The 16,023-nt window shown below is 43.5% G+C and overlaps 2 protein-coding genes across 31 annotated transcripts in view; one reads left to right on the top strand and one right to left on the bottom strand.

Annotated features, from left to right (window-relative positions):
* Positions 1-278: 278 nt before the first annotated feature.
* Positions 279-3,530, top strand: LOC145528600 (uncharacterized). The gene is made up of 5 exons (XM_081547264.1): positions 279-438; positions 830-1,122; positions 1,705-2,275; positions 2,424-2,509; positions 3,319-3,530. The coding sequence occupies exons 1-3, from the start codon at positions 279-281 to the stop codon at positions 2,035-2,037; spliced, it is 786 nt and encodes a 261-aa protein (XP_081403390.1). The 3' UTR covers positions 2,038-2,275; positions 2,424-2,509; positions 3,319-3,530.
* The window catches only part of SCAPER (S-phase cyclin A associated protein in the ER), a 407,833-nt gene continuing 394,787 nt past the window's right edge, over positions 2,978-16,023 (bottom strand). For all 30 annotated transcript variants that reach the window (XM_081549564.1, XM_081549573.1, XM_081549582.1 and 27 more), the window contains 3 exons: positions 8,509-8,700; positions 5,651-5,702; positions 2,978-3,400 (listed from right to left, as the gene is read on the bottom strand). In XM_081549564.1, coding sequence (XP_081405690.1) covers positions 3,297-3,400; positions 5,651-5,702; positions 8,509-8,700 — 348 coding nt within the window. In that variant the 3' untranslated portion in view covers positions 2,978-3,296. The remainder of the gene's footprint in view (positions 3,401-5,650; positions 5,703-8,508; positions 8,701-16,023) is intronic.

Here is a 16,023-nt window from a genome sequence, read left to right as displayed (position 1 = left end):
CACCAAGGAGAGCAAGGGAATTTGCTTGAATAAGCAGCATGCTAGAGATGGGAAACAATGAATGAATAATAAACTATTTGCAGAGGAGTCCCAATGGACTTGTGATAAAAGCAGGAAATTCAGAGAGTTTATTAAGCTGATGTAGGGAAGATTAGAGGCTTTTAAATATGGGTCTGATTGATGTAAAGGTAAACTTTTCTCAAGATACTGGCATTCAGTGCAATAAGGAGGATTGTGTGACCAATTACAGGCTAGCACCTTGTTGATGGAGACTGTGCATGGAAGAGGCTGATAAATGGAGTCAGGCTGAGAGCAGTAATAGGGCACAGAGAAATACTCCATTGGGAACCAGATGTGGAGTGCTGTGGGGGAGTGGTTCAATTTATAAAGCAAGTTTGGCGTCTCGCAGAAATCACGCCAGAAAGGCTAGAGTGCTAGGTGAGTCCATCTTTTGGATCGGGGCACCACCGCCCGGTCGATAAGGTCAAGGGCTGGTGAGAGTGGGTCAGGGAGTGAGCGGAGGGGCAGGAGTTCAGAAAGAGAGTTTCCTCAGTGGGAAACAGGATCTTTAAGGCGGGGGTGTCAGTGTGGAAGGCAGGAGACCTCAGGGTTCCGGGTGTGGGCGCAGGGAGACGGAAGTGGAAGAAGAGGGGTAGTGAGGGGTAATCCCTTCCCAGAATATTGAGACCCAAGAATTCAGAAAGCTTGGCAAGGAGCTCTGGAAGAACTGGCCCAGGTGGCTTTCTTCCTGGGGAAGGAAGGAAGGAAAAATGGTAGAGGAGGCGAGTTCCGGACCTAGGTTCAACCTGGGCCAGGTTCGGGGTTCGAGGCTCCCAGCGCCCCCGACTGCCTGGAGCGCGAGAGAGGCTCCGGAACTCGGCAGGAAGCCGCGGCCGCGAGAGCTTGCTGGGCTTCGGGAAGGACGAGCCGCGTAGAGCTCCGGGCCAGCGAACTGCCGCCGAGAGCGGGAAGTTCGGTTGGGCAACGGCGTTGGGCGTTCAAACGTCGCTGCTCTCGGGCCTCGGGCGGCTTTTTCCTTTTTGGCTCCATTTCTGGGCTTTAAAGCCCGGGCGCAGTGGGTACCTACGCTCCAGCTGGGCCGTCGCATCGGCAGCTTTACAGGTTGGACCCAGCCGAGGCTTTTTGCTTCAGCCCAGCGGGTCCACCTGTGGCCCCTGAGCCTCGGGGGACCGGGGACCTGGCCCCCGCCCCCAGGAGAACGCCAGTGGGTGGCACTCGTCCCCGTAGATTGGAGCAAGATGTGCCTGCGCTCACCTGCGCGCTGTGCTTTCCCCACCCCGGGAGAGTTTAGAAGTCGTAAAACCCAGGGGAGTTAGAGCTTCAATCACTTTGGCCCTTCGGAGCGCGCAATAATAAAGTAGGGAACTTGAGACCTCCAGAAACCGCGCGGGTCGGGAGTCACCCCCCGAGGATCCCCCGGGCCAGACCCTCGCAGGCTCCCCAGCCGGGTGGGGCCGGCGTTTGTCTCAATCATACCTCCTCCCCTCCCGGAAGGGGCGGGGCGGGCCAAATGAGACCATTCAATTAAATGTTTAATTGCGAATTCTGGTATGGTTTCTGGAAGGTTAATCACAGCTGTCTCAATTATTTATGGCTTTTTGGCAAATTTCCGACCAGATAAGTATATTTCTATTGTGAAGCGTCTTGCAGGAAATCTTATAAATATTTGATTACTCATTTCAGCTACAAGGATTCTGCATCCACGCCCCAAGATGCGGGGGCAAGCGGAGTTTGGGAACGCCTCCCCTGGATGGGGCGCCCCGGGCGGCGGCGTCGCGCGAGAAGCCAGCCGCCGGTACCTGGCTCCCAGGCCCTTTGGGCACGGAGGAGTCCCGGGCCGCCGGCTGGAGGGGAGGTGCGGGCGCCCGGGCCGAGCCCCCTCGGCTTCCCGGTGTGCGGCGCTCCGCCCGGCCGCGGCTTGAGGTGCTTATGCGCGCGCCGCGGCGGGCGCCCTGGGCCCTGGGTCTGGCGCCCCGGTCCGAGTCTCCGCCAAGCCCTGGGAGCCGGCTCCGCTGAAGCGGGAAGGATTTCCCCCGCCCCGAGCCCAGCCGGGCTTCGGCCCCGCAGCCCGAGCGCGCCGGAGAGCCCGGGGGCCGGGAGGCTGGAGCATACAGCGCACAGGGATTGCGTTTGCTTTCGTTCTCTTTCGTTTGAAATTGGACCTCTTTATTTTCTATTTGCAAAGAAGTAAAAACAGCATATACATAACTCGACAGCCTTGGGAGGATCCAAAAATAAGTGTCCTGAACAGGAGGTAAGTTTGCTTTTAACAATCCGGTGTAACTTCTGTATTTTCCGTCTCCTCCGCCCCTAGTCTTGAATCTTTTACGTATTAATCCCAATCTCCTCTCCCCCCGCCATCAGATCTTTTTTCTTGCTAATGTTTGATCCTTATCTGACAGAAATAATTCCCAGTGTCACTCAGTGAACGGCTTAGCACTGACCGTCGGCTTAAGGTGGAGAAACGATGAGAACAAGATACGAAAAGGTCAGCACCTCCTGGCAGACTCTCCTCCCTTTCAGCTGTGAGCTGTGCATAGGAGTGAAAACGTCTATACAGGACCTTTGTGACCATCTGTTTTATTTTTACTTCGGCTTCATTGCAGTTATTTGAGAAAATGCTTTAGGGTGGTTCACTGTGTTTGATCTTTTTTGGATCTCTAATTTTTATTTTGGAGAATCTCAGTTCAGCAATCCTATTTCTATAGGAGACTCTCGGTATTGGCCGCTGGGAAAGTTTAGGCAGACAAATGAAATCAGTGCTCTAAGTCCATTTCAGATAGCTGCTAGAACATATTATGTAATTAGAATGTAAAACTGTTACAAACATCTTCTACAGAAACCTAATAAGGGAAATTTAAAGCAGGTTAACTTTTAGCAAGTCTTTAAGATACTTCCAGAGTTGGAATTAGTTTTTCTTTAAAATCTGCATTGCCTTCACAAGAAAAGTCACCACTGCAAACAGAATAAGTTATTTTATTACAAGAACAAAACAGACTTGCTAACTTTTTGTTTAATTTCACCCATATTACAAATGCAAAGTATATACTATCATAGGATGTAAGTTACCAAACTCCAAACTATTGCGCATAAATGAAATAAACTCGCAGAATTAGAACATTAAAGTATCTACAGTCTTTATAAATAGTGTAAAGTATATACTGTATCTACAGAGTATAAACATGTGAAAATGAACTTCTTAAGGAGTAGTTACAATGTTTTGAACAATTTAAAATATTAATGAGGGTACTCAAATACACAACCAACCAAAACCTTTATTTTTTCTCTTTTTTTAAGAAAAACTGTCGAGCTTCTTCCCAGGCCTGCTGAGGAAATCTGTTAGCCAGTTCAAGATAGTCTTGGGAACCAAGGCATTTTCCTGAGGGGAGAAAAAAGAAGAGAACAGTAAACAAGTTAAAAGTCTTCAACATTTAAGAAATGAAAATTATTTTGATATCTGAGTCCAAAATGGAGACATACATTTCAAATAAACCATGATGCAAATTTCAGTAAAGGTAACTCATCTATATCTGTAGTATGAAATATATAATATATATTTTAATTACAATCTATTTCATGCTTCTAAGCTACTCAGACATTAACCTCTAGGTAAAACATTATGAAAAACACTGTTTTTGGGACTCTGGAGTAAGAAAATAGGGAAAATAAGTATGTGAACAAAACAAAATGACAGTTATGTATTCCATCCTTAAGTTAGCCTGGAAAGGCTATATCTGTACATAAACTTGATGGCTGTTTTCTAAAATAGTCTGTTTGATCTAAAACATGATTTTAGTTTAAACATAACTTTAAAAAATGCTCAGATCTGGCATTCAGTTGCCCAGCAAAGCAGAGGAACTATCAGCAGCTTTGCTGGCCACTGAAACAAACAAGTCTCCTGGCCAGCCAGTCATCCAGCAGTGAGGATTTGGAAACCGGAATTCTTCCTTAGCAATAAGAATGTGGTGTGTCAGGAGCTGCTTCACATTTAGAATTTAGAGGTTCACCTGGGCAATGAACTCAAAACATCTTGAAATATTTTATGGGGACATTCTAAGCAATAGGGGAACAGATGTCCAGGTGCAGACTAGCAACTTAGTGTGGCATCATCATTTTTTAAAATCAGGTAAGCATATTATGAGCTGTCACCAGTATAGCGATGACTTTTCTAAGCAAAGCAGAGAACAGTTCCCCATTTGCTGTTTTGAAGATTAATCCCATAGTAATTGGGGAAAGGATGAAAGTCAGAGAAGATGATCCCTTGGAAAAGAGAGGTTGAAACCAAGCAGACAGAGGCAGCCCCTGGGACATGCCTGACAGATTGGCAGCAAATGGTGACTCATCCTTATGTCAGAAGGAAAAGGAAGAAAAAGAATGTCTATACTTCTTACTGGCAAAAAACAAAAACTGCTGTATAATTAAAAATAAATACATTAGAAGAAGATTTTTCTAGGCATTTTCAAAATTCAAAATTTAAACCATTGTTTTTTAAGATATAGTAACAAATTATGATTACAAATTATGATTTTTTTCCAGCCTCCAACAACTTAAAAAAAGGCTGTGACTGAGTCAGGGCAGAAGTGAACTTGCACACTAATTCTGACTTAGGCAAATGGTACCAACTATGATGTTGACTTGAATTTCTAAAAAGGGGCATAGCTTTCTGTTTACTTGTGAGTGTCTGAGCCAATAAAACATGACATTTTTTCATGATACTGTTACAGTTTTAGTTATATTCTCATTTATGTACTTTTCAGCACCTGTCCATTGTAAAGAACTGTGAGACACACATACACCCCCTGCCCAGGGTGACCTCCTCCTCCCCCAAAGTGAGGGCTACTGAGTGGGTGCCCCAGAGGATCTTGCTGGGAGTAGACCTCTGGCCACTTTAAAGACTATCAAACTAATGGAAGAATTGGGGAAAATTTCGATGAAGGTCTCATTAATCAGAGATGCTGACATGACAGTCAGACAAAGAGCAACTTGTACTTCTTAGTTACAGTGTGGGTAGCAGAATATTTAAAAAAGTAAAAATGCACTTGAAAATTCTACATCTCAGCTCTGATCACAGGACTCACCTCAGCAGAAATGCTACAGGGAAAAACATTTTTTTGTAAATCTTTTGGCCCCTGAACTGTGCTCTTTCTTCATGTAAAACAATTTTACAATTTTTATTTTCAATAAAAAATTCAAGTGCTTGAATTTTAGGGGAACATATGGGCTACTATCAATGACAATTTTATTCTGAACACGGGTAGGGAACTAAATGTATGTAATTTCAGCATTTATGTGAGTAATGTAGGCCAATATTAATGATCTGATTGTGTCTTCTATTACAACGTAGCTCTTTAGTAATTATTCACCATTTATTATAACTTGCTTGAGGTAAGCATAAATTATATAAAGATGTTTCATGCTTTTCTTTTACTTCCATGGGTTTCTCTGTATATTCTGATACACTCATGTTTGATGACAAAATCAATTTCTTTATTCTCTGAAATACACTTGGTATCTGAACTTCAAATATTTTAGGTGATGTAATAAATTGATTTCTCTAACAGTTGCAAAGGGTGGAGTGAGAAATGTCTAGCTAACAAACACATGACATTTAATTTCAATAGAGACATACCTTTGGGCTGATAAGACTGGTTATCTGCCTGACCTGAAGTCTGTGCAAAATCCTGTGTGAAACAAGAAGAGTGTTTTCATATCAGTGCTACGAACAGAGAACTTTGCTGAGAGTGGCTTTAAAAATGCCTCTGAATTCTGAGATAACTATTTTTACTGTGAACACTTTGGAGCCCAAATATAAAAGCTGAAGAAACTGATGTTATGTATTTCAGGTTCTCATATTTAAATCAAATAATGATGACTCAAATCTAAGTATCACCAACGGCCAGGTTGTTGCCTGCTGTGGAAAGTATAACTTTGTTTTATATCTAACAAACTGAATTCTTTAGCCAAATACTGTCTTAAAATATTGACAGACTTTTAACATTAAACAAAACCCACAAGTATAAAAGCCCGTATGTATTCTGTAGCTAAACTTTTTTAATTGACGTATAACTGACATACAGTATCATATTAGTCTCAGGTGTGCAGCATAGTGATTCCATGTTCATCTACATTTTGAAATGGTCACCAAGATACGCCTAGTTATCAGCTGTCACCATACAATGTTATTACACTGTTGACTGTATTCCCTACGCCGTACCTTAAATTCCTATGACACTGAGTTTATAGCTGGAAGTCTGTACCTCTTAATTCCCTTCACATATTTTGCCCACCTCCTCATCCCGCTTTCCAAACCACCAGTGCTCTGTATTTCTGAGTTTGTTTCTGTTTTGCTATGTTTGTTTCATTTTTTACATTTCATATATAAGTGAAATCATATGGTAATTGTCTTTCTCTGACTTCTTTCATGTAGTATAATATTCTTTAGGTCCATCCATTCTGTAGCTAAATCTTAAAGTCCAGCAATTTTACTTTTCGATGGAACATGGAAAAGGTCAGCTATAATACGTGAAATTTCAGGAACCTAGGACAAACTGCTAGCTCTTATGTTCAATATTTTCTAGTGACTACTAATAATCTAACACAGTGAACCTTGAAGAACCATTATATAAACGAAAGTCCAATGTACTTTCATTCTCTTGAGCACAATAATTTATAGAAAAAACCAAACTTGTTTTTTTTAACATCCTATCCCAAATAAGCATTATAAGAAATTTCCATAGTTATTTATAAAATCTGTGCTAAAATATATGGTTAATGTGTTAGATTTATATTAAATTATATTTAATTGTGTATTAACTATAATAGAGAAGAGTCAAATTAGAAGTACTCTGAGATCAACACCAGATGAAAATACTATATATGAGCCTTACTTTAGATTCTGATACCATTTATATTTTTATAAATTGTTTTCCAAGCAGTTGAAAAAATGTAAGGGACTAAGATGGTACAGCTACAAAATTGTCTTTGCTCAATAATCACTGACTTGGTCGAGGCCTCTTTGCTCGGGCCACAAAAAGCTGCGTATCATCTCTCTGGAGGTCCCTGTCCCCGTTTCCTTTCTTGCCTTACTTTTCTCCACAGCATTTAACACAATCTGACATGCTATTTATTTTGCTCATTTATTTGTTTTTTGTTTGACTCCCCCGACTCTAAATTTCAAGGCAGGAATTTGTATCTGTGTTGTTCGCTACTGTTATTTCCAGTGCCTGGAGCAGTGCCCAGCACACCAGAGGCACTAAAAATTTACCTGTTGAATGAAAGAATGAATTTTAAGATCATGGTCTTAAAATTCTCTATAACGTATTTTCTGTTTAATCCTAAGGCTGTAAGAATATATGAAGAATCCTATACGTTGATATGATGGTTATATAAAACTTCATTAAGATTTTAATTATTAACTATAAGATTTTTTTGAATATATATACCCTACCTATAAATCTGAATATTTTTGAAAAATTTTTTTTGAAACTGGAATTTAGACTCAAAAAGAAACAAGCTGAAAACAAAACATTTCTAAGCATAACTGATCTAGTGTGTTTATTAGCTGATCGTCTAATAGAGAATAGTTTAAGAAATGTAAACCACTTCTAAGGTGAAGAAAGCTTGGGGGATTCTTTAGCCATCCCAACCAGCTGGGCACTGTTACGCCCTTTCAAAAGTGATACATGTATATTAGCCAGAATAAGGAACAATAACAATACAAAGTTCTGCTTTCTGTTTCATTATTATTATGAACAGAAAACACTATTAAGCATATGTGCGTCATAGAACAAAAACATATTGGCTTTAGGGTGCAACATTTGAAAAAATAATAGAAGATTTTCAGCAAATAATGTCATTATGTAATGACAGAAAAGAAATAACAGGATTAGCTATTAGCAAATGTTAAAGACTAACCAAATTGATTCTCTATTGTCAGTTGACTGGGTTAATTTTAGATGTGGAAATACTGCTTTGCTACAGTACTGATTCTGATTTGAGTCCTACAGAATTTCACTGGATCAGAAAAATATAAGGCCATAATTAAAAGTTTTAGATTTGAGAAAAAGCAACAATTTTTTTTTTCTTATATACACACTGACTGTGTGTGTATATACATATGAATATTTATTTAAAAATTTACAAATAAATTGCAGTTTTAATCTTTCTTTAGCAGTCATTATCTATTCCCTATAAATAGACAAAACGCAAGATTAAGTAACAGTTAAAGCCTTAAAGAATTCTTTTAAAAACATTTCTTCAGTACAGGCTTAACTGGAAAAATACCTTTTTCTTGAAATCCTCCAAGTAGAAATTATATACAATACTCAAACCCCAGTTTTACTATCATGACAGTCAAGCACTATTTATAAATAGGTGAAATTTTGGGGTAGTGTGGATGGCAAGGGTAAACAGCTGGTTCACTTTTATTTTTCAGTCGCATTAGCTTTCACACAGAGTCAGAGAATTTGGCATAAATACAGAAAGTACCTGAATAAATGTGGCCAGTAGAACACAGCTCATCTCTTGCTCCAGAATGATCTTGTTCTGAAGGTTGTTGTAACAAGCCGCGATGAGTGAAGGGAACAGCACTTTGATCAGCCGTGGGTCACTGAAGTACTGGAAGGGCAGCTGGCAAAGCTTCTGCAGGACTGTGGGGTGGCGGCCAGACTGCACGATGACCTGCGACAGAGGAGGAACCCCAGGTCAGCTGCTGTAGAGCCCCGGCCTGCCCCTTGTCCCGCTTCCTCAGCCAGCTGCACCAGTAAGAATCACGGAAAATGCGCTGAAGAAGTGTAAGGAGGAAGAAAAAAATACTCCTAACTCCTTATCAAAGCTTAATTTAAGTGATATTTGAAAGGCGCAGAAAAGAAAGAAATCTCATTTCCTAACTTAAGGAAAAGATGCCAAAAGTTCTACATCCATTTAAAAATTCTTATAATCCACGAGGAACCATGGATTCATCATGGAGAGAGGATGTGCACTACTTTAACACAGTGCCTCACCCTTCACTCTTCCCCTTAAAGCAAAATAGCCATATTCCTTAAAACCTGCCAAGAGCTCACTCAGAAGAAAGATACCCTCTCCTATACCCTCCCACTGCAGTCTTCCCCTACCCTAGCTCATGGAATATATTGGACATGGATCAATTTATTCCATACGCAGACAAGCCCCTGGAAAGAAAAAAGGGGTTTGTTAGGGGAACAGGAACAGTTTCAGCCAAAAACAAAAAAAGGCTCCAAAAGTTCCTTCCTCTGATCCATACTGCTTATCTGTGTTTCCATCAGTGCCATTGAGTCTAAAAGGAGAATTGTTTAGATAAACCAGACTGTTGTCCTGAAGCAGTCTAGGTTTACAACTGTGTACATTTTAAGAAATGGGGCAATGCAATTAATGGGCTTGCAGGGAAGCCCTCCGAACTTACTCCCTAGGCCTATATGATAAACTAAGAAACGTCAAAATCAGATCTGTTTCAAGTAACCTTGATTAGACTGTTCTAATATAAAAGAGCTGGGTGACCCAAAGCCCCACTTCTTCGTATAGGAGGAAGCTCACGGAAGGTTAGGAACACTGTAAAATCTAAGGTCAAGACTGTAAATTGTACTTGGAAAAACACAATTTTACAGGTACACACCCAGACAGGACTGCATTCAAATTAAAACCAGAAGGACAGAATGAAACAGCAGAGGCAGGAGAAACATAAATTATAGGGATTTACAAGTTTTCAAAGTACTTTTAACAATACTTTAAGAACACACTCTCAGATGATAATGCAGTTTGGTTTAAGAACAAAATCAACAAAGTAATAGTTCACATATTTTAGTTCAATAGCTAAAATGACATCAAAAACCTTTAGAGAATGTTGATAGGGACTTGTTAATACCTTCAAATCCAGCAGGAATTTTAAAGACTTGCAGTGTGACAATTTAGCACATGGCTATGGGCTGCCATCCCTGACACTGGCTGAGAAAAATGTGCCCCTATCATCCACTTTATTGATAAAGCATTTACTTAAATCTTTATTTTAATTATTAGCTACAAATTTTGTCGCACAGCCAAATGATCATCACTTTAGAATTTATAATCATACCATTATTAGAAGCCTCTTTTCCCCCCTTTGGACAAAAATTAAGAACAAGTTTTTTCTTTGGAACTTCACTGTTAAAATGCTATTACTGGAAGACTCACTAATTGAAAAGATATTAAACTGGACAGTCTGGCTGGCACAGGCACAATGTTAAACTCAAAGATGGCGATTCCTGGTTCCTGGTAAATCAGCACAGAAGATGAGAGCTTAAGCATAACTTATTCCACCTGGACTCCTGACCCTCGCTGGGGGAGGGGGGTCAGTCCCTTGGGGGTGAATCCCCTCTGGGAACAGAGCTGGCTATGAGTTGCCTGTTGAAAAAGTGAGTTTACAGAGGTCACCAGCAGGGTAGTGAGATGACCTGTCAGAGGCCACTATCTTTCAGTCCCTGACTGCAGAAGACACAAATGGAGGTAGGCAGTTTGGGTGCCTGGGGGTATGGAGTTCTACTCATAGGACCACCCATGACAGGACTTAGCCAGATTACAGTCAACGGGTCCGCGAGGGGTGCCGCGAGCTACCCCCCTGGCTTGGCAGTGAGCCAGAGGAGGACATCTAGTTAGCACTGTCCCTCAAACCACATTTCAGACATTGTGGGGAGACAGCACTAGGAAAGCCTGGAAGGGGCCAACCTGCAGCACGGAGGCTCAGTAGGTGAGATACTCCTGGATAATGCAGGCGGGCTCGGGGCACAGGGAAGCGGCAGTTTGATGTCATGAGCACAGATGAACAGTCAGCTGGATTAGGTCAGGTACTTCCTGTAGGGGCAGGGAAGCAAGGCTGGGGATGCGAACAGCCTGACCTCAGTGCTCAGGGCCTTGGGGACGAGGAGTTGCCTGAGAGGCTTTTGACAGGTTAGGGGATGAAGGCAGGACTCAGTTTTATTTCATCCAGTCACTCAGTCCCAGGCCTTAGGGAGGAGTCAAATGTCACTTGGGACTGCTTAAGCTGTCCAAAATCAGTAGAAAGTCAATAGGGAGTCATCACAGGACATGAATGTCTTGCTGAATGAAAGAAACATACGTAAGAGAAATCTCCTACCGTATGATGTAAGTCTATCTCTCTATATGCCTTCCTCATGGAGTTGCAACTAATCAGTAACTGATCTGTCATCTTTGTCTGGCCAAGGCCTAAGGTGGCACCACCCTGAGCCTGGCCAGGCCACCTGCCCTTTCTTTCAGGGCACAAAGCTCAACACAAACATAAAGGGTATTTTCACAGAGCCCCTTTCCAGAGCACTGAACCAAGGAAGGATGTGACCTGCCTGTAGATTTCTTTAGTGGCCACAGTCATCAGACAACAGGTAGGGAGCTGGTGTGGCCTCAGTAGTAATGAGAAACCTCCTCTCAAATGTTTTGTCCATTTTCAGATGCAGACTAGGACTCCAAGGAAACCAAGAGAATTTCCAGCAACTTCAGATCAAAAAGGACTTCCCTGGTGGCTCAGACAGTAAAGCATCTGCCTACAATGAAGGAGACCTGGGTTCAATCCCTGGGTCGGGAAGATCTCCTGGTGAAGGAAATGGCAACCCACTCCAGTATTCCTGCCTGGAAAATCTCATGGACGGAGGAGCCTGGTAGACTACAGTCCATGGGGTTGCAAAGAGTCAGACACGAATGAGCGACTTCCCTTTCACTTTCAGATCAAAAGCGACTGAAACTGAACTTGCCTCTTGCTCTTGGGTGTGATTCTAAAATATATACTAACTACAGAGCTAGGAGATCTGAGTTCTGGCCTTTACTCTAGTCATCAACTAGTTGTGTGACCTAAGCAAACTGTTCAGTTGTTTTGGGTTTTATTTTTTTTTTTTTAAGTATACTTTTCAATGAAGCATAACACATATCCCCTTTAAGTTAAAAGCCTGATTTTTCACAAAGTGAACATACTTGTGTTAGTGTTACTCGCTCAGATGTGTCTGACTCTTTGTAATCCATGGACTATAGTTTGCCAGACTCCTCTGCCCATGAAATTTTCCAGGCAAGAATATGGGAGTGGGTAGCTCTTCTCCAGGGGATCTTCCCAACCCAGGGGTCGAACCCACGTCTCTTGCATTGCAGGCAGATTCTTTCATGTCTGAGCCACTAGCATGCAAATAAAGAAAAAGAATACAATCAAGAGTTCTGGGTCTTTAATATACTCTTTCTCACTGAGAATTATATTCTCGCATTTTGAATTTAAGACAAGTCACATTGAAACTACTTGACTGTATCAGAACACGAGAGAGCACTTCAAGGCCTTCTTGGACCCATTCTTGGTCATCCTCTGGAGAGAATTCTCCTTTGGGCTTCTAAGCAAAGGCCAGCAGGTGTAGTTCCATGGTCACTGAAGAAAGGCACTTTTTACCTGTATGCCCTGGCACTCGCCACCTTTTTTCTTCACTGGCAAGAGGTTGGGAGAAGGAATAGGGAGAGGGTAAGAGAGGAAGTGGGCGAGAGACCCTCACTTCCTTTTCTTTTTGGAACTATTAACAATTCTGGGAAGAAGGGGCTTTAGAAAAAGGAAAGTTGCATGCTGCCAATGTGTGCTATAGCCTTGGAAAGAGGGCCAGGAGGATCTGAATACCGGCACTAAAAAGGCATCTGGGAAAAAAATAAAAGTAAAAGGAATCTGGAGTAGACAAGTGGGACATGTTGATTCTTTCATCTGCTGATCCCTGGACACCCACTAAGTCTTCTGGCTCCAATCTTTGCACTTCCTACCAAGCAAAGTATAACTTGGTGCCCCAATTGAGGAAGCCAGAAGAGAGCTCTAAATTCAGTGGCCATTTACTGAATGCCTCCTGTGCCAAATGCTGAAGGGGACACGGAGAGGAGTCAAGCCTCACCTCTCAGGGAGATGAGGTATGTTCACAAAGGACAATAATACAAAGGAGCCTGGGTCATCAGAGAGGGAAGGATAAGGTACTGGGGGATCCCATGGGAGGGAGATTACTAGAGGGAGAGATTACTCCTTACTAAGGTGAGGAAGTCTGCACCGAGCAGGTGGGTTGGACCTTCAAGGTTAGATCAGATCTGAGCACCTAGGATTGTAGGTGGAGGAATTTCACGTGGAGAGAAGAAACAACCATGATTCAGTGCCAGCCTGTCTCAGCTGCTCAGGCTGCCATCACAGGTTACCCTAGACTAGGTGGCTTAAATGACAGAAATTTATTTTCGCACAGTTCAGAAGCCTGCAAGTCTGAGATCAGAGTGCTGCATGGCTGGGTTCTGGTGGGGGCTCTCTTCCTGGTTTGCACACTGACACCTCACTGGGTCCTCATGTGGCCTTTCCTTAGTGAGTGTGCATGAGGCCACCAATCCTATTACATTAGGACCCACCCTTGTGACCTCATTTGACCTTAATTAACTCTTAAAAGTCCTATCTCCAAGGATTGTCACACTGGGGGTTAGGGCTCAACATATGAATTTTGGGGGAATACAATTCAATCCACAGCTCAGGTCTGATTCCTCGTCACCCCTGGCCAGCATGAAGTTTCATTAGCAGGCTACCCTCACTAACCAGCTGTATTTTAGAAGTGCCTGGGCCAGTTGTCTCTCAGAGGCCACAAGCATGAATCTGCAGGCTCAAGGGAGCTTGGTGTTAAGTAGCCCTGGCTCTGGCTGGTTAACAGGTTTGAGCCACAGTGTTCTTTCAATGAAACAGAGGCAGATGGCAGCTTTCAGGGTTTACATGAGGATCAAACAAAACAGCATCTGTGATCACAATGTAAAAGGCAAGGTTAGTTAGGAGCCTTTGGTTAGCTCACCAGTTCTGCTGCTCTGAGTCTCCTCCTGCCAGATCTGGCTTCCCTACACTCACAGAACCAGAAGTCCCCTCCCAGTGTGTGAGGCCTAATGAGTGCTTTCTGTCATCCCGCCCCTGTCTCTCTATAAGGGCTACTCATTAGAACAGGGCGCCTGGTAGCAGCGGGCCCTGCTCTGGCTGGGACTCATCAGCAAGCTTCATGCCACCTGGGAAGCCATGCCGTGGCCTCTCCCTGGCCCTGCCTCCACAGGAGAGAGCTGTGCAAACAGGCTGGGGATGTCAGCCAGGATCTTGTGGTGGCGGGGTAGGAAGTGCATTCTGATAGCTCTGAAAAGAAAATCCTAGCATAAGCGCAATCCAAGAAACACAGGTAAGTGGTACAGAGAAACAGTCTTAAGCTTAGTCTGTGTGTGTGTGTTGGGGCTGTTGTGCCAGACTTGTCAATCTGAAAACAGAGCAGGAAGGGCCAGAGCTAATAAGGCTGGTGTTGTGGGCTCCTGATTCAGACTCAGGAGGAGCTTCTCTCCAAGCACTTAAGGAAATCCTTAAGCCCAGGAAGCCTTCCCAGGCTGCATGGCTAGAGAGTGCCTCTGCTTTTCAACCCAAAGACAAGGCAGCAGCTCTTATATTGTAAATTGGGTGAGCAGCTTAATTCCTAGTTCCAGAAGGGCAGGAACTGTTTCCTTTACTTTTCTGTCCTCCCCTGCTCTGCTAGAGGGCTGGGCACCTCAGAGTAACTGGAATGAGTGAATCAAAGTGACGCAGGGTCCCTAGTTAACACATTCTTCTGTATCTTACCTTGGGGGAGAATCATACCAAGATCTCTTCTCATGGGGTACAGATGCCATTTTCTGAAGCAGGTCTCCGTTTCACATCGTCTTAGGTCTGCTCAGCTAGTCCTTTGTCATAGACTGAAGGTTTGTGTGCCCCCCTCAATTCTTATACTGAAATCCTAATCCTCATGTGATGGCATCATGAGGTGGGGCCTTCAGGAGGTGATTAGATCATGAGGGTGGAGCCCTCATGAATGAGATTAATACCTTCATAAAAGAGACCCCAGAGAGCCCTCTAGTCCTCTTTCTGCCTTGTGAGGATATGATGAGAAGCTGGTAGTCTGTAACTTGGAAGAGGGCCCTCCCCAGAACCCTGACCTTGGACTTCCAGCCTCCAGAACAATGAGAAACAAATTCCTATTGTTTTACAAGCTACCCAGTCTATGGAACTTTGTTACTGCAGCCTGAACTAAGACATCCCTAAGAATGGATTCTGTAATCATTTGTCTGCTCCCCTAGAAGGAAATTGGGCTTGAGACTCTCAGCATCCCAGGCACAAATGCAGGGCTCCCTGGCCCGGTTATAAGGAGAGGTCTGGAAAAAATCCTCCTCCTTTGTAGGTAGTGGGGTGACACTGGTCTCTTGCTTGATGTGAAGGAATCCAAAATCTTCTAGGGCATCACATTGCCAGTTGTTGCTTGTTGTTCAGTCGCTAAGTCGTGTCCGATTCTTTGTGACTCCGTGGACTGCAGCATGCCAGGCCTCCCATCACACTGCCAGAACCTCAGCAACATCCAACGCAGCAGAAGCCTGTCACTGGCGGAGACGGTACTCGGAAGTCTATGAAGCCCCTCTATCTACATCATCTGAGTCTCTCAGCACCCTTGAGGGGGGCAGACACAGATGGCTATACTCTTTTATAAGAAGAGCTCTGAAACTCAGAGAGTTTGAGAGACTTGTTATAGGTCCACCAGCCAGTCATTTATGGAGCTGGGCCTGGAGAACTCTTCTGACTCTGAGAGCTCGCTTCTCTCTTGCCTCTCAGGCCCATCCAGGGCTATCACACCTGGGGGGCTGCCCCTTCCTAGCCAGAGGGGCTCTCTGTCACCAAGCCCTGAGCTCGTTCCAATGACTGGCTGCCAGCCAGCTTCTCGCACAACTTTGCCAGCCCAGATGAAGAGGAGGATGACATACTGCCATTCTAAACAGACTAAACCAACTGACACACACAGATTAACCCAACACAAAAGGCTTTTCTTCAAAAACCTATATTCTGCTTGGCTAGGTATCAAATAACCAGTTCTTGGCTATGTGCTAGGCTGTGCCAAGGGTTTGTCTCAAACTATCAGACATAAGAACTTGAAAGAGAGGAACGGTTGGTGATGGGGCTAGATTCTCAGG

Source organism: Giraffa tippelskirchi, chromosome 12 (assembly GCF_054371585.1).
Source record: "Giraffa tippelskirchi isolate mGirTip1 chromosome 12, T2T-mGirTip1v1.2.pri, whole genome shotgun sequence".
NCBI lineage: Eukaryota > Metazoa > Chordata > Mammalia > Artiodactyla > Giraffidae > Giraffa > Giraffa tippelskirchi.
This window is presented reverse-complemented; position numbering and strand designations above follow the sequence as displayed.

Coding starts and splice junctions, on each gene's coding strand:
- LOC145528600 (XM_081547264.1), top strand. CDS start 279: ATGGAAGAGGCTGATAAATGGAGTCAGGCTGAGAGCAGTAATAGGGCA. Junction 439..829: donor CAGAAAGGCTAGAGTGCTAG/GTGAGTCCATCT, acceptor TCGGGGTTCGAG/GCTCCCAGCGCCCCCGACTG. Junction 1,123..1,704: donor TCGCATCGGCAGCTTTACAG/GTTGGACCCAGC, acceptor TACTCATTTCAG/CTACAAGGATTCTGCATCCA.